Genomic DNA, 24,993 nt, shown 5'->3' on the forward strand with positions numbered 1-24,993 from the left:
AAGATGACTTTGCACACTCACACTTGCACGGTGGAAAATCGGAGGATACTTAAAAGGAGCATCAAGTTTAGCTGCTTGATAAAGCACAGGCTGTCGCAGAAGTTTATGGGACATGGACTCTGCAAAAGATCTAAATCCCCATGAATTCTGGGCACATAGTCTCGAATGGGTTTTATACTTTTGCCTTCCTTCCCCTTTTCCACTAAATGTTGGATCGGCTTAAAGTTTGTCTGTAGTAGACATTACAACCCAAGCAGTGATCCACTTACTTAGAAGTGCCATGGGCCTTAACAAGGCAGAAATTCACGTTTGTTGTGGAACATAAATTCTGTAAACTTCTGTGGCATGCAGAACATTAGTTGAGCAGCTGCCTGGCAAGTCAGAAAAAAAAAAAGAACAAAAATTAAGCATGAGCAGTAACAACCTTTTAAAGGTGCCCTGAAACACTTTTTTAACTGATTATAGAATGACTTCACTATTATTAAAGGACTTCATCTTACAAATATCATGCTGCAAAAAATTTTTGAATCCTTCAAGTATAAGTGGAATTATTGCACCGATACCAAGACCAGGAAAAAGATCTCAGTGGCACCTATACGAAAAAACATGCATCTGAAGTACCACATGGCTTGATGTCAAGCCAGAGTCAAGTAGCTCAGGAAACAGTATGGCAAGCCACAAGATGAGGAAACACTCTATGCGAATGCGGCCTTATATGAATTTGGCAGCAATGGCAAACACGGAAACAAGAGGAAAAACAGATACACGGTGGCCATCACAGACAACGTCAAGGCGATGGATACCTCACTTCTAGCATCATGTCGCTACAGTGGAAGCTACGGCAATAGCCCTGGCAATACACAGCAGCGAGCTGAAGTGCAGGAGCTCAACAATAATCTTGGACTAGCAGGAGGCCTGTTGTCTTTATTTGAACAAATGACTGCCCGCGACACGCAGAAAGTTATTAAAACCCAAACCCATGCACAACCACAGATTGGTTTAGTGCCCGGGACATGCGGGTCTGAAGGGGAACGAACGGGCTGACGCACTAGCTAGAGGTATGACTAACCAAGCAGTTGCCAAAAACATGAACTCGGTGCCACCCCTTTGGCAGAAATACACAAAGACCAATTCGGCAGAAACCCCCAAACATTCTAGGAAAATTCTAGCTCGCCGGCATCTCGACAGTCAAAAATATCCGCTTATCCACAGGGAGCTAAGCGAGGAGGACGCGATAGACCTTAGAAAAATAAACGGACGGGTGTTTTTCCGCACCTGAACAGACTAAATGCCATGTTTCCTGACCGGTGCCCTGAGGTGCAATGCCTGTGGTGTGAGGGTAGCCCCACTTTGCATCATGTATCACGGGCCTACACACAGAAGCCACAGACACTTAACACACAGTTAAGCACAGAAAATCCTAAATCCGGAGCAGTGGAACAGTGGAAGGCATAACTGTCCAGCTCGGACTTAGGGGAGCGGCTGGCTCTCCTGGATCAGGTCCAACAGACGGCTAAAGCCAGCGGGGCGCAAGACTAGTGGACTCCGACCATCTACTCACTAAACCCTCCTTCCATTTTCATCAAGGAAGTTTATGTGTGTGTGTGTGTGTGTGTCTGTGTGTGTGTGTTTTTTTCATCTAAAACAGTCAATATGCAATAAAAACACTTTGAAATTGCAATGTTGCACTGATATGCCAGCTATCCAAACTAGTATACGGAAGTTATCAGGAAGTTGTAGGCTTGTAAAAAAATAATTCTGGGGTTTTACATGCCATAACCAGGAGCCGATTTATGAGTCACGTCGTAGTAGATGACTCTAGATTAATTTTGACTACTTGGGTTTCTTTAATGTGCACCCGAAAAGCATTGAAGGACTCCAACGCACACCCTATGCTCGCCACATGGGCGTTCTTGCATTCCAACCCTATCAAAATGCAGCTGCTGTGGCGGATCTCAAACTACCGACCTCATGCTCAGCAGTACAATACCACAGCTGCGGAACGACCATGGAAGTTGAAGCTTGGAGTAATCAGCAGTGGTTGAACAAGGAATTTTGCTGAATGTTTCAACCAGGAGACTTGCCTTTGTTAAAATGGACACTCGCATTATTCTGTCATCTGCTGCCAGTGAAGTCCCTTTGTCGGAACAATTAACAACATTCCTTGTTCAACCACTGTTGATAAATGTAGCAGCTATTCAATTTAGGGCACAAAGCTCAATAAAAAAAGATTTGTGTTTTGTTGTCTAAGTCAATATTTCTCTACCAAGTGAATGAAAGCAAGAGTTTTGACAGAATACTTCACATGTATAAAATGATTTAATGTCCTTGGTGTTCTCTTAATCATTTAATGCCCAAGCATAAGCTGTGCTCGTCTCACCAGTTAGTACCAGTGTCAAAAAGGCCAAATTTTGTTCCTCCAGGCTGCAGCTTGCACTTGACGGATGCAATTAAGCATCTTGCCAGTTGGGAAGCCTATGCAGCAGATTTTCCTCCAAGGCGAACATGAAAGGGTCTTGAATATCTTCATAGTTTCATTGAACCAGTGGGAACTAGGCAAACATATTTATACTGAGCTGCTTGTAAGAGAATTTTTGTCAAAGGAAGGACACTGTAATCAAAATTTTAATACTCCCTTTATTTTTACTTTGAAAAGCTGGTTTATACTCCTGACAGCAATACGCGAGGCTACATGTATGCTGCAGAGATTGCCAGTGGAAACAAAATTGGCGGCAAGATTCGAATCATTGAAATCACAGTGGGGTCATTGGCGGTAACAAAAAGAACGGGTTCCTTCTTTGCTTGCGGGTGTAGCAAAAGCTAGGCAACCTGTGGTTTCCTTGATTTGAGGTCCTGGAATGCCCAGGACTAACCGAGACACTGCTCTATATTTGATTTGCCTGAGCAGCTTCACTGTATTTCTTCTGCATTGATTATCAGTTTGAGGACTCTCCAAGGTAATTAGGCCGAGTACGAATGACAGGGCACTATGTGTCACGTGTAGCCATCTTCATGGCGACTTCAGTGCTCTTCTAGCCTCCCATCATAACAGCTATCATGCATACGTTTCTCTCTCTCTCTCTCTCTCTTTTTTTTTCATTAGTTGATCAAGCGTGCTTTGTTTCTATACTTACTGTGCATGCAAAACATATGAAGTTGTCTGTGTCCAGGTGGCATGTCTCCCTTGTTCTTCTTGCAGGCTTCTCCAGGAATCGTGTATCCTTTCTGTTGTTTATCGTTTTGGCTCAGTAGTCTGTTTCACTTCAACGTGTACAGCGAACCAGCCGCGACCTCGGCCCTTCTAGCAGTCGATAGAAAATGCCTGTTTTATTATGTACAGCAAGTTCATCTTGCCCAAAGGCACATGTGATTCGCTGGTACCCATCCACACATTCCAGCCACTAGTCTTACGGAGCCGTAGCAAGGGTGAGCTGCTGCTTTGATTTGTTGAAAAATCTGGGATTGTTCAGAGCAGGTTGCTCAAATGACACAATTCATTTTTTTGGACGAGATCGGGTCATGAGCTATCCGAGGACTATCCGAACTTGTGAGTGCATGGCAGAAGAGAATAACCTTACCAGTCCTACCCTCATGCAAGCTAGCACTTGAGATGCTTGGTATGCACATTGTGTTGCATAGCAATAATTATCAGAGTTCATACAGTCAACAAAAAAATGACATTTCAATTAAACAAGAGAAGGGCACAAAGTAAAGCACAGTGTGGTACAGTATAAGCTTCACTTACTTTGACAATCATCTTCAATGGTTACTGCATTTTTTTTTAATTGCTTGGTATAAAGCCCTGATGCACACATGCAATGTGCAAGCTGTGTGGGGACGCTTGACTTTCTCGCGGATGTCGGGATGCTCGACTTTCTTGCATCTCCTGATTTTTTTTTCCCTGCATGCCTTTTGCTTCTCCAGGAATCTGTTTTTCTGGCATGATACATGTCGTGGTGAGAGTCGGTGTCTAGCTGTGCAGTACAATGAGAGGTGGTGTGAGTGTTCTAGTACTGCCACCTGATAGAGTGGATACTTGGGTGCAAAAGCAACTTCTTTTCTCCTTTTTGGCTTGGGGTCGGCAAAGCGCGCAGACCGACTGTGAAAAGCTTCAAAGCAGGACATAGGGATGGACGGACATGATCACTCAAACACGCCTCCGTTCACGAAATGTACTTGTAAATGACTTAGACGTGGGTGTCTGGAAAGGGTGAATGTTACTCACTCGATATCCTTGCGTGGTGAGTCAAACTTCAATTCTTCAGTGTGTTCCATTGGTTGGCTACATTCGTTGTATATAGACTAGCTGGCATTGTGTATAAAAGGTGCAATAAATGCCCTTTTGTGTTTGCACTGCACTGTGTATACTTTCCTTTGTTCCTGAGTGCTTGGTACCCCATAGCCATTATCAAGATTACAACTGCAAAATCAGTTAAATTGCGATCAGAAATATGTTGTCCGCAGATTCAAGATCAATAAAGTTTTGTTACATTGCAAATTTCATGAAGTCGAGGGCAGCCACAGTGGCATGGCCTACCATCTTGACTTTCTTTTACTAGAAGCAACAATGCCTAGAAATAAAATTATGTAACTGACACATTTATCATCAGCCCATCCTAATAAGCAACTGAAGGGGACAGGTGGATACATAAAAATATAGATGAAACTGCAAAAAAAAAAGAGCCCTAAATCAAGTTCTCAAGAACTGCAAACAAACAAAAAAAAAGCACGAACCGTATTTTCTTTTATTGCACAATCAATAGCTTCATTGGTCTCGTCAGTAACAGTTTCAGAGCGGAAATTTGAGTGATTGAGCGAAGTGTCTACACAGTAGACAGCCTGCACAGTAAGGAGAAAAACAAAAAATTGCGACAGAACTTATCTCGTGGTGACTGTTGATGGTAAGCGTTAGCACTGGATCAATTAGTGACACTATGTATTGCCACCGTCAAAACAAGTTATATATGAGGCATTTACTACAACAGCCGTGCTTAGACGATGATTATTTATTGGCATCCCCTTCGAAACGGGTGGTGACAAATAGTCACCCGCTTGCTTAATTTAATCGGGTTTTCATTCCAGCCTATATTTTTGTATATATCTCCTTAATCGTTTTTTTTTCTTCCTCAGAACCTCTCTATGTACTTTGTACCGCTACCTATGCCTGTAACAAATCCAGTCGTATCTCTTCCCTGCCTTTTTTCCACCAATACTCTAAATGTCTCTTGCTTATCTCAACTGCTGACCGGTTGATGCTTCCATCCACTTTAAATCCAAGCGGTTCTGGAACGCGTACGTTACCGATGGGTCTCATTGGGTGAATCCTGTAGTATTCCATTAGGATGTGCCAAGTGGTCTCCGGATTTTTGCTGCAGCATACACATACCTTATCTTCTTGCAAATATGAGGTCTGTTAGAAAAGTATTCAACCTTTGGCTGAAGAAAAAAAACTGGCATAACTAGAGCGTTGTAAACCAAACACCCTCACAGTAGTCTCCTTGGGACTCCACGCACTTCTCCCAGCCTTGCTACCATTGTTAGAAGTATTCCGAGAAGGCCTCTTTCGGAATGAAGTTTAGCTCAGCTGGTCGTTGCAGCCATAATGTCCTCTCTTGTCTGAAATCGCGCTCCTTTCAATGGCGTCTTGATATTGGGAAACAGCTAGAAGTCGCAGGGGGCCATATCAGGAGAGTAAGGAGCCTGTTGAACTACAGGAGTCTGATTTTTCGCCAAAAAAGTCTGAATCAAGTGTGAGGAAATGTGCAGGAGCATTGTCGTGATGGATGCGCCAATTTCCTGTTGACAACTCCGGCCTCTTGCGCCGCATAGCATCACGTAGGCGACGGAGGACATCCCTGCAGTACTCTTTGGTGATTGTTTGACCCTGTGGTGCGTACTCGTGGTGTACCACACCTCAGTAGTCAAAGAAAGCAGTCAGCGTCACTTTGACGTTGCTGTGCACTTGGCGGGCCTTCTGTGGTCTTGGTGACGTGGAATGCTTCCACTGTGATGACTGGGATTTGGTTTCCGGGTCGTACCCGTATACCCAAGACTCGTCACCAGTGATTATGGTGTTCATGAAGTCGGGGTCACTGTTTATGGAATCCAGCATGTTCTGTGAGACTTCAATACGAAGTTGCTTTTGCTCCACCGTGAGCAGCTTCGGCACGAATTTCGCCGCAACTCTCTTCATGGCCAAATCTTTGGTCGTAATGGAATGGGAAGAAAAAGTGCTGATGCCCACCTCTTCCACAATTTCTCGGATAGTCACACGATGGTCCTGCATCACCACAGCATTCACTTCGGCAATGACCTGGTCATTTCAGCATGTTGATGGCCGACCGGAGCGTGGCTCGCTCTCCACCGATGTGCGGCCGTCTTTAAACCGGTTGTACCACTCCTTAATCTGTGTGCTGCTCATAGCATCGTCACCGAAAGCTGTCTGAATCTTCCAAACGGTTTCCACTTGGCTGTCGCCCAGTTTCTGGCAAAATTTGATGCAGTAGCGCTGCTCCAGTCGCTCTGCCATTTTCCTTGCAATAAAAAACCAACAAAAGCACTGCACACTACCTCGCTCAAACGCTGTGTCCCAGCGACTGATGCTATCGGCAGGCAGGCAAAAATTCATGCATGCGCACGAAGGTTCAAGGTCGGCTGATGCAAGCGTGCTTGTTTCATATCCATTATGTGTTCGAAAAAAAAAAATAAGTTCGGATACTTTTCTAACAGACCTCGTATTTGCGCTGGTATGGTTTTGTCCTTGGGCAACCAGCTCAAGCCTCAGCTAGCAAGGCACTGCTCTTTGTGTTATTGTACAGCTTTTCCCTTCTAATTTGTTTCTTCCTACTCTTGTGATTCTCCATGGTCTTTTTTGTTTCCATTCTTTGCATCTAATTCACTTTCTCTTTCTCTCAGTTTCTTTCTGATGTGTCCTGGTTGTCTATTTACACTTTCAATTACACTGTACATGGTTGCCAACTTTCTTGACGTCATCCTCCATTATGTATCCATGCTTCCCTAAGAACAATCAGCGCCATCTAGTGCCGCCTCTGCAAAGCCTGTGCATGGTGTGCCGGTTTGGCTCTTCCCAATTCAAGCATATGGTATGCTTTGCAGAAGCTATCATATTATACCGTATGCAGAACACGGGTACCAAATCACATTCACGCAGCAGGACTTCACAGTGAATATATACATAGCATACTTCTGATAAATTAATATCATGCAACACACTTGTATGTATCAAGATTTGCACCCTCAATTTAGTAATTAAAAAGATCATTAATTAATCTAATCTAATTATTGATAGTTGAATTATGAAAAGAACTCATCCTGGTGTGGTGCATCACTGTTGACAGAATACCATTGGTTGCATCCTCGTATATCGTATATTTTTTTAAAGAGCTTGGGTAACCTAGATGGGACACCTGTATATGCGGGAATTACATTTCCAATAAATGTGCTTTTCTTAATAATAATAATAATCTTTATTTACACTGAACATCAAGGGAAAGAAAGGAGGGGGTGGTGGAGGAGTAAATAGAGAGAGGGGTAACGAGGGGTAACATCATGGGTGGCACGCTAGGCATGGCAGATAGGTACAAACACGTATGCGGAGCACCTGTCAGCCATCCATCCAGGGGGGAGGGGGAAAGGAAGAGGGAAACACCATGACAGATGAGCAGACTCAAGGCAATTACTTGACTAACTAATTAATGAACTAAGCGTTGTCATGGAGGCTTCTCACCAGTACTCTGCACAGCTCCATAGATGCCGCACGGTCCGAAGAAAGGTGTGTTCGCACAATTCAGGGTGCGAAAAGAAAGTCCCTGACTGCAGCCGGAATGAGAGAATTCTGTTGCTGTCATGGGTTCGGGCTGACCCATTCATTTGCTATAGCGGACGACTGTGCTGATGGAGGAGTCTCCAAGGGATCCATCCAGGCAGCGGCAGAGAAGGCCTACGTTGGCAACAGTGTGCCGGTGCTGGAGCAGCCGCAGTCGTGCCTCATACCGTGGAAGAACACTATGTCAGCAACCGAGGTGGGTGAACAGTGTCCGGGTGGCACGGTGCTGGATGCTCTCCAGCATGTTGGTTAAGTGAACCTGAAAGGGATTCCACACAGAACTACACTAGCCTTGGCAGCACAAGCTAGCAGAGTAGGGTGCGCAGAAAGCTTCCAAGCCACAGGGTCTTGATGTGCACACCACGAAACCAAGTATGCAATGCACTTTGGCCATTGTGTTGGAGACGTGAAGCGAAAAATAAAGAGTTGGAGTGAACGTGACTCCCAGGACTGCAGCTGACTTAACATTGCGCAGGAAAGAGCCATCGAGCGTATAAACGGGCGTAATAGCACTCTTGCTGTTGTGAAAACAGAGAACAACACTCTTAGTTTCAGTGATGGAAAGGTGGTTAACTGATGCATATTGGGAAACATGAGTGAGGTAGTCCTGCATGGGGGCATAGGAGTTATCAGATAATGAAACACGGGCCAAAATAAATGTGTCATTCGCATACTGCACCAGCAGAACATCATTCAACTGCGGCATGTCATTAACGTAGAGGGAAAAGAGAGTTGGACGGTGCACAGAGGCTTAGGGGACCCCAGAGAGGGTGGGGTAGCTCTCGGAATGCAATCCATGGTAAAGGACCAGCTGTGAGGGTCCCACCACAATGTGTGCTAACCAGAGGAGCAATGTGTCTCGAAAGCCAGCTTGACCTGCTTTTGTCACCAGAATTACGTGGTCGAGTGTACCAAATGCGTTACTGAGATCCAATTGGATCAGGCCAGGCGGCATGTTGCTGTCCATGTTGGCACTGACATAATATATGACAGTGGCTAGGACTGCCTGACAACTGCGATTTGGACGGAATTTGTGCTGAAAGGAAGCAAGAATACCGTTCTGCTCGAGGAAGGCTATAATGGCGTGGTTGACGAGACACTCGAATAACCTGCAAAGGATGGAGGTGATCAAGACTGGGTGATAGTTGGATAGTTAGGTCCCTCAGCCCTTGTGGACAGGGGTGACAAAGGATTCCTTCGATTTCTGGGGAACAAAGGCATTGTTCACAAAAGGCTGGAACATGAGTAGGAGGGAGTGGGATATGTGTGGGTAGATGAGTTTCAGAGAGGAAGGAGCAACATAATCAGGGCCTAGATTTTAGCACAGCCTAATGAGACGCATAGGGTCCTGCAGGTCATCATATGAGGATAGGGTACTGATGGAGGCTGCAGGAGTAGTGACTCTGGTTTCTACTTCTTGGGCGAAGAGATCAGGGTCAAGAGAAGTGGCAGAGCTATATGTGGGTGAGAGCTGGGAGGCGAATAACTGAGCAATTGATGAGGGTTCGGTTATGGGGACAGCATTGTCCATAAAGCAAGGTTTGTGTCAGCGGAGAGGCCTCAAGGTGCAAGGGCTGTGTATACTTTTGAATGGTGTGAAGAGGCGGGATGGATAAAGGGAATGAATGTGCAGAATTTCGTTGTTGTTGTTGACGTCCTGAGTAGGTGCAGGTATGCGCCACAATTGTGGTGCATACCTGCAGTGCGGGACCTACCGCCGCACTGGCTTAGTGGCTATGGTGTGTTGCACTGCTAAGCATAAGGTTGCAGAAATAAATACCGGCTGTGGTGGCCGCATTTTGATGGGGGCAAAATGTAAAAACGCCTGTATCTCTCGTATTGGGGGCACATTAAAGGTCTCCTGGTGGTCAAAATAATTCCGGAGTCCCCCACCACGGCATGCCTCATAATCAAATTGTGGTTTTGGCACCTAAAGCAACCCCCGGGAGGTGATTGCTAGTTCCAGTTTCGAGGAACATGTGTGCACCATGTGGTTACCAGACATCCTAACTTTCTTTTTAATTCTCTTTTTTTTTAAATTTTAAATTGGGCGAATTGCGGGAAGTGGTTGTCTTCATGCGTCCGTCGAGCTTAGCTCCGCTCACCCTTGCCACTCGCTCAGCGATATCCGAAGTCGATTGTGCTTTGTCATCTGCTTTTCTTGTCGTCCCAAGTATGAAGATGGGAAAGATAAGACAGAGATGCTTGATCAGGTGTGAAACGAACGAAAGACACAGGAAACCAATTCAACCAAGCATTAGACAAAGATGGCTAAATGGGGCATCACATGTGTAGTGCAGCTCTGTGGTGTTCTAACACTGAGAATTCCAATTCTGCAAAGTTCTTCAGGTTGCCTAATGACAGCAAGTAAACACAAGTATTTGACTTTATTTTCTGAGCAGATATTCATTTTGCATGTGTAAACCAATTCTATGGAAGGCTGAGTGCAATGAAATAGGAGCAGTGTCGCTCGATCCATTCGTCATGACGGCAGCCCATCTGCTGTCAGTGAAATACTTATACTGAAGGGCTTGGGTACCTGTTTGTTGGGCTATATATTTTGTGCACTCTTTACTTTGTCGACACATACAGCCAAGGCTAAAGTAAAGAAAAAATGGCACAGCTGTGATGTTTTATCAAGTTTCAAGAGCAGTGACAACAAAAGGATGCATGCACGTAATTTCTTGCTGCGTTTTGATGCACCATTACTATGATATTGTACTGAAGAAGGTTGAAGCTCTCTATTTTATCTTAATTTTGGAGCATAGATGGTACAATATGCTCAGTTACGTTCCTTAGGCTCAGCTTCGGTGTGTGCAAGTTTTTGAGCACCTGTATTATCGAGGCGCAATGTTATTTGTTTTGTCAGCAAATGTATTTAATAATACCCGTAATACAAGTATAGAGTACTTAACGCTAATTAAGTATGAACTGGTAATCCCCCTTGGGATGAAGAGTGCTATTAAGTTTTTTTAATGAATGGTTGGTTCCTTGCATTGCTGTTGTGTCAAAATAGTGTCCTAATACTCGCTGTTCTTTTACGTATATATGAATATGACACAAAGTATGATGACAGGCAGATTATATGCACTTGTAAGTGCTATAGAAATATGCTCCCTCATTCGGCATGTAGTTCAAATAATGAGAGCAATTATAGGCTACTTTCTGTTCATGCAGATGCATGTAGCCAGTTTAAAATTCTATGGGTGCTTACTTCTCATACTGTCAATGAAATACATGTATTGTGCTCTACCTTCTTTCTGTGAGCCACAAAATGTGTCGCCGTCATACGTGATAGTGAAGTTCTGTGTAATAAGCCTGTAATGGTTAATTTTCGCATTGGTTTGGATCTTCTGGAATCTATGTTTGCTCATTATGTACAAATTTCAGTTGCGAATGAAAATTGCTTCTACAGGTTGACACCTTCGCATTGCGTGGACCTCAGCCTCTTCAAGATGGAATGTGTGACTAAAAACAAAAACATTCGATCAACTTTTACTTGTGTTGAGTTCTGGCTGACTGAAATCAGCCAGCTTTAGTTACTCCACTTCACAACACACGTACAAACTTAATGATTGATGGTGCCAGGAAGTTATTTTCTTTATCCTACCCCCTACTATATCTGTTGACTAGCTGAACTGTAGCCCTAAACTTAACCACAAGTTAGGAATTTCAAAGTGACTACTTTCACGAAATGACCAAATGTAATATAATTACCTGCGAATATTTGTAGTTAACGACGGTTTGCTGTATGAATATTTTTCATTATGTTTGCTTGGCACTGGTGTGTACGAGCGCTGTCCCAGTGCTTTAAAGAAACGAATAGAAGTTTGCATGGTAAGCGCGGCAGAAAAAAATTCGCTTCGTAAACACGGCGACACTTCAGCAGGTTCCTGCTCCGCGATTTGGCCGATGTCATCGCGTGGCCAGTGGCCTTGCTAGAGACCACGAACACAGCCCGCTTGCATGCGAAGTGGGAAAAGAGGGCTTCGTGGCAAGCCTCTGCCTCCCGGCAGCGCACCCTCTCCCTCTACCTTCTGACCTAATCATTAACGTCATGGAGACATTGTTTTGTTTGTGAATTATTTCCAGTTGGATATCCGGCAAACGCCAGCGGTGGAAGCGGCGCTGCCGCCACGTATCGGCTGAAGTTCCTTGATAATTTGAAAGTACCGCCACTAGTTGAACTCTCGCCTCCGCGCGACCTCCTCACCTCCTCCTCTATCCTCCTCTCTCCTTGAGCATCCCCCCGTGGGAACTGAAGCCCCAAAGTTTAATGGGCTTTAGCATGAACCAGTTTTGCCCTCGTTTTTCTGCACGGCGATTAGTCTCCTTGCCGTTGCCTTTGGAAGCACCCGGATCTTGGTTTTTGCTTGCTTTTTTTTTTTTTCGTTGACGCCATTTTTGTCCTTAGCTCGCCGAGGCGTTGGCTCGCGGCTGGCTCAGCGCCCTGAACGTTGCACGCTGTGTTTCCTGCGGTGTTGTGCTAGCGCTATGCCGCGCTGTAGCGCATGTAACTGCAGCAAGAAGCCTGAATATGACTATGCAGTTTTTATGATACCACAAGGAAAGCATGATGGCTTGCGCAAGAAGCGCAATGGCTGCACAAGATTAGCCGAAAGAACATTGTTCCGACAAAAAACATTGTTTGCGAAGTAAGGCGCCTTACTGCTCATATCAAAACATCCCGTAATGCTTCATTTTTTAAAAAAAATTGCTCCGGCCGTCTCATCAGCGTTCTTGCTGCAACAATTTGTACATGGCCTAAAAATGGGAGTCTCCTCAGTATGCTGAACATTCTGCCGAGACTCATCATCTCGCACGTCGTCAACTGCATGTTATTGAGTCGGAAATGCAATAGCATAGGTTTTGTTTTCTGCTGTCAACAATTATGTGTGAAGATCGATACAGCCTCTCGATTGCACTTTTCGTGATTGCTAAGATACGTTGCCTGTTTTACTGAAAATCGAAATAGCGGCTTGTGGAGAAGCTTTCTTTCCAGCTTACTTCGATGGGTGCGTCACTCACTGAGATAAAATGTATGTAGGCCCTGAAAAAATTAATGGCAAGTATACCAGTGGCATTGTGGGTGCTGAGCGCTAGGTAGTCTACATTGTTTTCGAATAGGGGCAAAATGCGAAAACACCTGTGTACTTACATTTAGGTGCACCTTAAAGAACCCCATGTGGTGAAAAATTCCAGATGCCCCCCATATACCACCATCATAACCAGATGGTGGTTTTGGCACATGAAAAGCCATAATTTAATAATTATTGTGTTTTTAATGCGTAAGCATTCCTTGGCAAGTATTTCAGCCCCGTCACACAAAAAATACATGTATTGCCTTGTCTGTGCACAAAAATGGGTAATTTGCAAACTTAAGACATTTAATTATTATGATAGTGTAAATGTAGCTGATTGGTAGCTTTATAAGCGATAATAATAAGGAACAATTTAGACCCCATAAAAATAAGTAAAATGAGTATACCGATACATAGGGCTCTTGGAAAATGCATGAGGAAGCTTACAGTAGGGGTGGACCAACTTGAAATTTGGGGTAAGCCAAGTTGAAATCTGGGGGTGGGCCAACTTAAAATTAGGGGTTGGGCCAACTTGAAATTTGGGGGTGGGCCAACTGAAATTTGCGTATGAGTATGCTTATGCGTACTTATATATAACGTTCTCTAGTGGAGTTTCTGCATTATTTTTCAGTTGAATTTGCTTTGGATTGGGCTGCTACGAAGGCATCAGTGTGATGATTAGTATTTGTTTTTATCACATATACAGGCAATGTGCAGGGCATGCATGATCGCGTACGCTCAGTTGGTTGCACTAAAATTGCACAACCATCCTATTCAGTTTCACACTGAACTATATACATAGCTACTTCGACATTGATAATACAAACGCATGGACGGAGAGTGCACTCGCGACTAATTCATTATATGAAGGCACGCTGAATATAATACCTGCGAGGCACATGCACGCACAGGCAAGAAAAAAAAAGCCAAGCACAGAGGGATGTGCCACAAGCAATACCAGATCAGATGCACAAAGTAAAGCATCTTTTCATGTGGCAAAAGAAAATGTCTGGAGTATAGAGCTCGCCTCAAAGCTCCTTTTACATCAGTATGCCCAATCCATACAGCTTTAACAAGAAACCAACCTTCTCATAAATGTTACCTTCAGCATTCTCTATGCTGTTATCACCATTTCTCAAAATTTTCTACACCGGCCACTGGGGCGCGCAACTGGTCTAAAATGATTAAAGGAGAGCCAAGGAGAAAGAGCGTGCCGTGCGCAGCGCGCACAGCTGGCGCGCTAGGAGAACTGAGGAGGAAAGCGCCGCGGGAGGAGAGTGTCGCTACTGGTCGCTACTTCCAAATTATCAAGGGGTTTTAGCATATATAGCGAGAAACTCTATGGCCTTTAGTATCGGCATGAGACCGAGTGTCCCAAGGGAGTTTCCGTGCCCTGCCTAAAGGGCCAGAATTCAATTCGCAGTGGGGGATTGGTCATAAATCGGGTGGTTAAATTAGGCGGATAAATACAAGAAAATTAACAATTTGAATGTTGGAACCTGGTAAGTAAACTTCCCGCACCCATTTTATTTTTTTCCTACGAAGGCCTCGATCATAGCGAGTTGCACGCGATCATGCCTTTTTTTTTATTTGTGTGCATGCGTGCGTGTCCTGCGTACGAACAGTGGTAAGAATCCGTGCTTTGAAAGCTGCACTAAATTTTTTTTATCTAGAACCATTGACATGCTCAGCAGAGTTGCGTGCCGCCCACCATAGAGTTTCCTACAAAAATTACGTAATTTTTGTAGGAAACCCTATGCCGCCCACACCTCCTACCGTGCCTACCGTACTGTGGCCTACGTTACTAGATTACTAGTAACGTTGACTGTGGCGGCTGCTGTCATCATCATCATCAAATCAAGCGAACCGTGGTGCGGTGCACGCGCATGCTCAGCGGTAGTTTTTATATTCTGCTCCGGCTTTGTGTTGACGTCGTCGTTGCGTTGTGGTGCGAGGCCCCCGTTGCTTGTCCTAGCAGAGTGAACCCACGTTTAACGTATCCTATTTTTGTTGACTTGCGCGAGCTTCTGCGCGACTGTTGTTCGTGTTTTACTTCTGCACATTTCGTTATGGCTGGGTCAGCATCAACACTTTGGATGGGGGACGTGAGTATCCTGGAATGTTGCTTGATAAATGTTGATAAAGTTCAGTAAACTTTCGGGGTCACGTAGACGTGATTCTTTCCTCCCAGTACGCTTACAGCTTCGTGTAAGGAGCAACCTCAATTTTTGTGCGAATCAAATGACGCCTTACTTCGTAGTGGCTTGTACCTTTGAGAACTGTACGTCGTAGTTCAGTGGCGCACTTTTCTGTTAACGATTTATGTTAACGATATTACGGCGCTACACCCTATCTTAGAAGGAATTCCAGGGGTAAAGTGTGCATTCGCGTCGTGTATTGGGCGTCTGGAACGTCGTAAATTGCTTGTTAGAGACTAGCGGCCCCCGTTCACTAGGCGGGGCGGTGCAATATTTGAAATCACTCGTGAGACACGTGGTGAGAGCTGTAACGGTTGTAACGTGAATCTTTTCAAACTTCGTTTATTTCACTCTTGCAGTTGGAGCCTACCATGGACGAGTACTTTGTGCAGCAGGCATTCAGTATGATGGGCGAGAATCCAGTTCATGTGAAAATCATCCGAGACCGGCTCACAGGGTGAGCAACCGTTTGCGACGCCGTTGACGCAAGCTCCTCGTTGCGGGCATAGCAGTAGTTGTTAAGTCTTGCTCTTCTCTTTGCACGGCCTTTTCTTGGATTGAAACAAAATTGTATGCACGATGAAGTGGGCGTCTGACTTCAGCTTTTTATTTGTCTTGTCGTTTTAATGCTTTATCCAGTTGTCAATGTTTCAGCCTCATGATCTTTGAAACATAACGCATGGGCCATGCTGCAGACTCTAAATGACAATCTGCTGATCTGTGCATGCACTTCTTTAGTTAAAGAGATAATCCACGTTTCGTCGCTAACCTTAAGTTGCTTTCTGTTGTCATTGTAAGCTCATGCATGTAATGCTTGCAGTATGCTTCTTGATACTTCATTGCTTAAGCCTTTTGTGCGTAACTATAGTCTCTCTCACTAGTCTTCTGAGCAACACCTTTATAGTGTGTTGGGCTGGGTTACCATGTCATATATGGTTGCAGTGCTTCAGATCTCTCTTGCAGTCATTTATTCGCCGGCCATAAGTCTGCTTTTCTGCAGCACCTGTGGGAAGAAGCATGACTAAATGGGACATTGCTGGTTTTTCCGTTGCAGGAATGGGTAAAATTCAGGCCTGTAAAGAATCAAAGGCTCAGCCGAGCCATTATTTGGGGGAGTGCTGAGCAGGCACTTAGTTTCCAGGGTACAGCCCTATGGGCACCTTAGGTAAGTATGCAGTGCTGCTAGACGCCAAGTTCTGCTTAGAAACAATAGTGTGAGCTACATTCGGATGACATTGGTCACCACTAGCTTTCCTTGGCAAGATTCCATTGGTGCTGATTTTGCTGTGGTTTTCAAGTGCTTGAAATACGTACCCCCTTGCGAAATTGCGCAAATTGCTACCCGTGCTATTGCTAGGTTCAGTGCATGTCAGGGGCGTAGCCAGGGGGGAGGGGTGCTTACGGGGCTTCAGCCCCCCCCCTCACAAAAATTTTTTCGTGCTGTCATGCACTGCCGATCAAAACAACCCCCCATCGCCGGAAATCATTCCGTATTTTGTCTAGAATGTCTTCTTTATGCTCAAAAAGACACTTTGACGCGATCATTGTGAACTCTGACTGGATTTCGTGGCAACGCCCATGCACTGGGAGTCTCATAAAGCAAGGAGCCCCATCTGAACACAAAGTTTCAAGGGCGTTTCGATGGCGAGTGGGCTCGTCGTGGCGTCTCACGGAGGCCGCGGAATCTACGGAGCGCTTGGATTCCAAATCCGAAACTTTATGGGTATAAAGTTCTTATAAACTATTGTTGCGAAATCGATATTTCCAAAGTCGTGCTTTAAATTTTCAATTCCGGAACTTTGTGGGTTTAATGTTGTTATAAACATATGACTCCAAAGGTGCATTGACTTTTCTAAAGTCGTACATTGGACCATACAACGAGGCAAGCCAAATCAACACACTATCAGACAAGCTGACTAGAGTGTACTACTCTAAAGTTCACAAAGCACGCAGCGAGGTCTGATGAGACAAAGCATTGTGGTGGTTCATTTGTGCCGTCATGCCATAGAAAACAATATCAACATTTTTTTTTTCACCTTCGTCAAAGCATCCATGCGAAGACAGTAAAGCCAGCAAAGGTAACTATGTGCTAATTTATTTTTCTACTTTGACTTTAATTCATGAGGACACATTGAGCCTCTTCAATTTTTTTGTTCTCGTTACCCGCGGGCTACCAGAGCCAGCCAGAGCGCATGCGGTTTTCTCGTGTTGCCTCGACCACCACGCGGCGCACTTCGGTCTGCGTTCGTTTTTTTTTTTCTGGCCGAGTGGATTTTCACCTGGCAGAGTTTTGGACACTTTCTGGCTAGCAGCAGAGAAAAAGAAACAATGGTTGCTCGCCGCTATCACTGTGGGGACTCGACGGATTGCAACGCATTCGCTTGAGTGCAACCTCTCCGGAAAGTCTTTTCTTGCCGGTGTAGGATACTGAGCACTATGCGAATGGTTGTCTGTGGACCAAGCGTCTCACGTTTTCATTTCTTCGGTAGCCACATTAGGTGCCCAAAGTAGGCATTCGATTGTGGCCAACATGCTTTCCTTTGCGTTTATTCATTTCGGTGCCCCCGCTCCACAGAAGATTGTTGCGGCGCAATGAATTGTTGCATGGTGAAAGTTCGATTTTATTTCTTCCTTTGCGGAAAGTAGTGGGCCATGCGACGCTGCCGTTGCCGGATTATATGGACACTCCAGGCGTTTTCCTGCCGTCGCCATCGCCCTCATGTTCCGTATAAAGTCCAAGGGCGATAACATTGTGGCCATGCGTTGTATGCTGCATGTGCAAGCGAAAGTGTAGGCCCCGGGGGGGGGGGGGGGGTTGTGTGGCATGGCTGAGCTGACGATGGTGGCTCAGTCTTGTGTGCGCAAGGGAGAAAAATGGGGAGGAAGCGCGCCGCCTTTCGTTGCGCGCAATTATCAGGGGGTATGGAGGGAGGGATGGGGGGCTTAGAATTCTGTGAATCTGTGATTTCAGAACGTGCTTACTTGCCTTGTTTGACACATATACAGTGACTTTTTCTTAGATACCTAGATTTATTGGACACTTATATGCATATTCAATTTTCTTGTTTTGAGGTTTTCTGTATACGTGCAGTGAACTTTATTTCCAGTGACACTCTTTTGCCCTTTATCAAGCTGCATCTTGTTGGTCTGTCTTTTCGTGAGCACCATGAATCGCCTTTGTTGCGTTGTGGACTGCAAGTGTAGCGCCTGGCAATATGTCAAGCTGTGACAATGTGTCCCTCTGAAGGCAGCAGACGAGCGGAGTGGCTGCAGCGCGTCTGACTGTTGCTATCCGATCGGCGCCAGAATTTGCGCGTTTGCGGCTGTCCCTTTACATCGGAGGATTACTACCACAGTTTCGAGAGTCTGGTATTTGGGTAAAACGCAAGCGAGGGGACAGGGCCTGGCCGCTTGGCCTGGCCGTTTCACGGGATGAGCAGAAGCACAAACGTGAATGATCTGCACGGTGCAGCCACATGGTGGCACAGAGCTCAACTAAACACAGTAGCAGTAACAAAGTGTATTTTTCTTTGCTGCTGGTGTAAATTTTTTGCAGGAGCGTAATCATTAACATGCTGTTCTTGTAAATGTTTAAAATGCTTTACACTTGGTTAGTGCAATATTAGCGCTTAGTTTGGCTGGTTATGCGTTGTGCGAACGGGTGGATGGGGACCGTGCAGACTGATCAGACCGCTCATGTATGTCTACGCGAAAGTTCCTTCATCAAGTTGAGTTTATGCCTCCACCCATCCGTCGAAAGGCCCAGCCCGCCTGTGTTTACCAGAATACCAGACACAATTGGTGCTGTGACAGAATGCTCGCAATGCACGCTGCTTCAATAGCTCTCGCTTGGGGTCCACTGCCAAGCAACCGCCGGAGAGGTTGGAGAGGCTTTGCGCGCTCGCTCCTAGAGAACCGGAAGTAGACGACACGATGTGCCGTGACACAAATCCAGTGAAGGCGGAGCTTAGCCACGATCACCCGGCGAACGAGTTGAGAAAATGCATGGCTATGGAGGAGGGTAACCTGTAATCGTCCGTAGCTCTCTTACACTTAATATGAGATGCTTCACACAAGTTGTGCAAAATTTGTCCGTACCATTTCAGGGGCCCTTTAAACAAAACTGGCAAAGTTAAAGTGGGAAACGCTGCAACAGCCGCCATACAGCACAGACCTGTCACCTTGGGACTTAATTTGGGGCAATTGAAGAAACAGCTCAAGGGAACCTGATTCATGTCGGACGGTGACGTGAAAGTCAGTTACAGGCTTTCTGAAGCAGCAACCCAAGGAGTTCCACGAGACTGAAATTGCGCAACTCGTTAGTCAGTGGGACAAGTGTCCAAATGCTCATGTAGGCTACCTTATTTAAAGTACCCCATTTATTATATATTCGCACTGGCTCACTTTCATTTGCCTCGTCCTGATATATTTAGCAGAACTTCTGCTTTCTATATATTCTTTTTGTTTTCTTTCTATATTCTCTGTTTTATTCTTTCTATATATTCTTTCTGCTATTATTCGCAATACGCGATAGGTGACAGCTGCTCGTGTGCAGTACATTGGAATAAAGGACAGCGTCATTGAGATTTTTCCCTGGCCATTGCATATGTACAAAAATGTAAACAAAGTTCTTGAATGACAGTTTCATTGAAATATTTATCCTCTACTTGTTCATTTCATGGCCTTACATTTTTATAGCAGCAGCATACGCTGCTTGGCTGATTCCGAACTGATATATTTCATAAGTTCGTGTGATATTTTCTTTACTTATTAAATAAACAGAAAACATGGAAGCATTGGTATCGGTTATTTCGGGTGCAATTTTTGCACATACAAAAATATTATTTTAGAAAAAAATGCGTATTTTACTTGACAGTGTGAAGCGTTCAAGAATTCATTTGCAGCATCTTCGGCAATGGCAATGCAGTCATTGCATTTGATCCCTCGACGAATTCTGTAAGGAGGAGGCCGAGCTGCAACTTGAGCCCCCCTCCCCTGAACAAAATTTCTGGCTACGCCACTGGTGTGTGTTACAGAATAATGCAACCTTGTTGATAAGAACAGCCACCCGCTGCTGAACCATTTCTGTTGCTCGCGTTTCCAGTGTGTATATTCTTGGTCATCCGACTACTTAGTGCATGTAATCTTCGACATATTCTTTCAGAGAAGTTCACAAATGCTAGAGTTTGTGTAAGGGCAATGACTAGGTTTTGCTGTGAAATCGAGTGGTGCCCTAGTAATGGTAACGAAACCTGATTGTCACCCTTTCTAGCGCAGTGCAAGTGCATTCTTGCAGAACATTTTGGTGGTGTCAGAGTGCGCTCTGAAATGACCAGTCAAGAACGGCACTAAGTTGTTGTTCTACAATCTTGCTCTGCATGATTTGTCACTGTTATTTGCCATAGCCGTGACAAAGCGATTTGAGATGATGAGGCGATTTGAGTAATTCTTTTGTTGTTGGCACTTTAAGCACTAGTGCTCGAGCTGATGCTCACCCTCTCCTGTCACAGTTTGTATTTAACGGGACACTAAAGAACAAAAAGAAAAAGAAGTTCAGCTTCTTTGGTAAATTGCATTTCTACAATACCAAAGAGGCGGTCTTACCAAGAGATGAGGCTTAACAAGCAACAAAAGAAGGAAAGATGGGTGGCAACCCCACTTTGATGTTCCCACACCAGGAAATCATGTTATAGATCTTCACGAGCCTATTTTATTTTTTTTTACTTCTAATAATGGAATACATTAAGTTCTAAAAGAGGCAAAGGCTGAACTTGGCATGTTTCAAGCACCTTACTGTACCAGAATTACCAAAATACATTGAAATCTGTGACATTGCACTGACTTCTATGTCTGTGTGTTATCACTGATTTCAACGTGTTTCCTTGTATTAAGTCAGTACGGTGTTGCAGTTATCATTGTATTGTAGTTTGGCCATTCTGACACACTAAAGCTCTGAAAACTTGCCAAGTGCTTGTAAGGACTAGGATTTCAATATAAAGTTTTAAAAACATAAGTTAAGCCTTCATTTTCTGTACTAGTAGCTAACCTTTTACTGCGAAATTAACTTAAATAGTTTTGAAGGGCTATTTTCTTTGGCTAATTTAGTGCTCTTTAGTGTCCCTTTAAGCAAGGGGTACACTTCCCACACACTACAGCTTCATGGTGTCTCGCAACATGGCATGCACATTCTTACTTTTAAAAAAAATTTTGGCAGAACTCGTTTCGTGATGACTGTTGACATTGATGAGATTAGCATCCAAGCACTGTAGCAACACACCATGTTGCTGAAGACACCTTTATATAGAATCTTTAGTGATCATTCTGATATTTCCATTGCTTCAGCTATGGGGACCGCCTGGGACCGACGCCCTTTGCTATGATGGCAGGGCAACCACTGTGTAATGATGTCGATGGAACGACAAAGGTGTATGACTATGATGGGATGACAGTTCTAAAATGATGACGATGGTATAACGACATCAGGACAGTGGGATGACGATTGCATGACAACTACAATATAATCGTGGACTGACTTCGATGGAATGGCGAAAGCATGACAACTGGATGACATTTCTCAAATGATGGTACAACAACAGTGTGACGACAATGAAACAGCCAGGGTGGCTTCTTGACAACTGTATGACGACAATGGTGTGACAATGCCTGCCTAATCATGATTGTTGAAATCGTGATTATAACGTAATGAAAAAGGAATGATTTCGATAGAGTGAAGGTGGTATGACAATGACGGCGTATGAATTGGATGACGTTTCTGAAATGACGATAATACAACAACAGCGGGACAAGGACGGCATGATTACAATAAGATATGACTGTATGGTGACTATGGCATGGTGACGACGTGCATGATGAGTCTGGTGACCGAGGTCAAATGACACCTTGACGGTGTCCTGATCACCAACTTTTACCTGTTGGCCCAAGCTATAGTCAACAACTTGACTAATTGGGGTGAAATGAGAGGATATATATATATACACACATACATACATACAGAGAGACTCAAAGTGTCTGAAGTAGGCAAAGAATGCATTATCAAATTAGAGTAGAAAACTGGGCCAGCTGGTGGACGTTCAGAGCAATCTGATGGTGTGTTCATGGACAGCAGCTGGCCCGAGAGGTCTTTGAATGAGGATAAATGCTTTAGAGAAGAGTCTGCAGCTCTTGCTGTCTAGAGAACTTAATATATTGTCAGCACATGCAGAATTCCAGGAATCAAAACTGTATGTTGTGCAGATGCAGTTCAGATACCCTCTCGTTTTGCCTTACCCTTGTATTTGTATGCATTCTGGTATTTTGTTCAAGGAACACAAGAGTTCAGAGTTTGTGCGTGTCTTGTATGTCTCCTTACGTCCTTGTGTGTATAATGCAGCCACGCCACCTTCACAAGCTAGCTATGCGATGGGAACTTTCACGACAAACTTAATGTGGCAGAAATTGACGTGGCGGCACAACGCTGATTGTTCACCGTCTTTGGCTACATAGAGTGAAAAACAGGCAGACTCTGCCATGCATTCACTGCGTTACTATCACTGTTAGGTACGATAAATGTGTTTTTGTAAAGAAAGAAAATAAGTGTCCTCAGTCCGTTATTTGTTGTTAGCCAAGCATGTGATCAAAAGAAAAAGATTCATACATGCATTTTCTTATAGAAAAAGAAAACCCTGCTGTGCCTCATAATTGGTCACCAGAAGTCGGAGGGAGATTGCACCTCGCGACGCCTGGCAAGCGTGCCTCGCCCGTTAGCCTCTTCCGCCGGAGATGTTTGTTAGGCAAATTTTTCTGGCTGAGTGTGGTCGGTGGTGGGCTTAAAATTCTCTAACATCGGGCATTCACTGCCTTGATGCTGGTTTTTCTCTTGAAGTAGCCCGACCTTAACCCTATCAGGGTCAATTTCTTTTATTGCAAATTTAAAACGCATCTCAATTCCCTTTAATTTACTGCAGTTTTTTTTTAGTGGCCATAAAGTGACAAAGAACGTTTTCCATGGGTAAATATGCTGTAATTATGTATACAGATGGGCTTCCATAAGCACTTATAACAATCTTTTAAAAGTAGATACGCTGAAATTTATATATTCTGATTTGGCACTTGAGCAGTAGTCTGCATCGGAGGAATTGCTGCTTGACTCGCTTGCAGCAGAGCAACCAGCATGCATCCCCATAGTGTAATTGAACCACATATGTGATTGAATACAACAAAACTCCATGCTTGTGCGTACGTCAGAAAAACCAAATAAGTCAAACTTGCAGTAATCCGTGGTTCCACCGCCAATAGAGAGTTTTAAAATAGGGGCCCCAACAGTTTGGGGCCCCAAAGAGCTTTGCAGGTGTTAGTGTTGGGGTACACAGGAGTGAAGAGTTTTAGAATAGGGCTTTTCGTTTGCTGATAGCGCCTTGCGCTGACAGCGCCACTACGGCGTCAAAGAAATGCTATTAGAAATAATTAAATAAAATATACCATTTTATGATAAGAATAGTAATTTTGACTTTCATGTATTTGCATTTAATTACAGTTTAGAGGTTATTTTGTAAGTGGCAAACAATTAGTTGTGCTTAGTTCTGAGTAAACAACTTTATGGGCTTGCACGAGCTAAGCTAAGCAGTGTTAGGCCTATGAGCCATAAGATCCACAATTGAATTTGGAATCAGTGGTGTCCAATGAATCAATCTTCATAACACACGCTAGTTGAGAGAAAGCGATAACCACAGTCACTTCTCCTAGCTTGCGAACTTCACGCGTTACCATGAATCGAACCCAGTTTGGTGCAAGGTTAGAGCCGTCGCTTCGATGGGTGCCGGGATGTTTGTTTATGCAAATTTTTTGGGGCAACTTTTGGGGCTCCCGCTAAATCAGTGAAATAGCGTGCCCGACGCAAAACCCAAATGCAGGTTGCGTCTCACGCATGCGCAGTGGCTTCGACGCTATTTCTTTGGGGCCCAAAAATGTTTGAGGCCCCTATTCTAAAGCTCTCTAATGAGGGGAAATCAGATTTCCCAAGCCGAGTCTTCAGAAAAAAAATGCAGGCATGGGGCAGCATCGTTTGTATTGACCAGTGAATAGATGTAATTGCATTCTCGTTAGCAATAAACAGGCGAGCATCTAACGGTGACCTTTCAAGAGATTAGAAACCAGATAGACATCAGTTTTTACTTGCAAAACAAACAGAATAGCTGGCTAGATGCAACCAAAACTAACTGCCATGTGGATGTGCAGGCAATCACTGAAATGCTAGGATAAAAAAGCCGTGGACTGAAAACAAAGCAACTACGGAGCGGAAAAAAAGAAACAAATTCTCGTACCCACACAGAGTGGCAGCACGTGCTGGGCAGTAAAGAATTGAAAAATTTGTGCGCCATTAATAAAATATGCTAACAGTGCCGCAAATATACGGAATCGACTATTTGGTACTTGTTTGCGGCGCCATGCATTTGCATCTTAGACCATGAAGGGGTTAGAGAGAGTTTTGCTTTTTCTGTAAACATATCGCTCTGTGGAATTCCAGTTTACCAGAGACAGACGGTAGTATCAAAGTGGGCTGCTGCAGCACAATTCAAACGAGAGCACATAGGGCTCTTATTGTAGTGACCGACCATATTCTACCTAGCTGCTGGTCTAGTGTTGGCATTTTCATAATGATTTACATGCAAATTTTTCAGTTTTTCTGCCACAAGAACACTTATGTAACATAAGAATATCTGTTGCATTGTGGTTGGACAAAGCGTCACAAGGCGTCGCTGCCAGCATTGCTAGTGCTGTTCACATGTCCTGTAATCCAACCCGCCATGGTTGCTTAGTGGCTGTGGTGTTGGGCTGCTAAGCATGTGGTCGTGGGGTCGAAATGCGGCCG

The 24,993-nt window shown here is 44.4% G+C and overlaps 1 protein-coding gene across 1 annotated transcript in view; it reads left to right on the plus strand.

The window, feature by feature from the left end:
• Positions 1-14,843: 14,843 nt before the first annotated feature.
• The window catches only part of LOC129383764 (tRNA selenocysteine 1-associated protein 1-like), a 31,608-nt gene continuing 21,458 nt past the window's right edge, over positions 14,844-24,993 (plus strand). The window contains exons 1-2 of the mRNA XM_055068537.2: positions 14,844-15,032; positions 15,485-15,582. Coding sequence (XP_054924512.1) covers positions 14,997-15,032; positions 15,485-15,582 — 134 coding nt within the window. The 5' untranslated portion in view covers positions 14,844-14,996. The remainder of the gene's footprint in view (positions 15,033-15,484; positions 15,583-24,993) is intronic.

Source organism: Dermacentor andersoni, chromosome 9 (assembly GCF_023375885.2).
Source record: "Dermacentor andersoni chromosome 9, qqDerAnde1_hic_scaffold, whole genome shotgun sequence".
Classification (NCBI taxonomy): Eukaryota; Metazoa; Arthropoda; class Arachnida; order Ixodida; family Ixodidae; genus Dermacentor; species Dermacentor andersoni.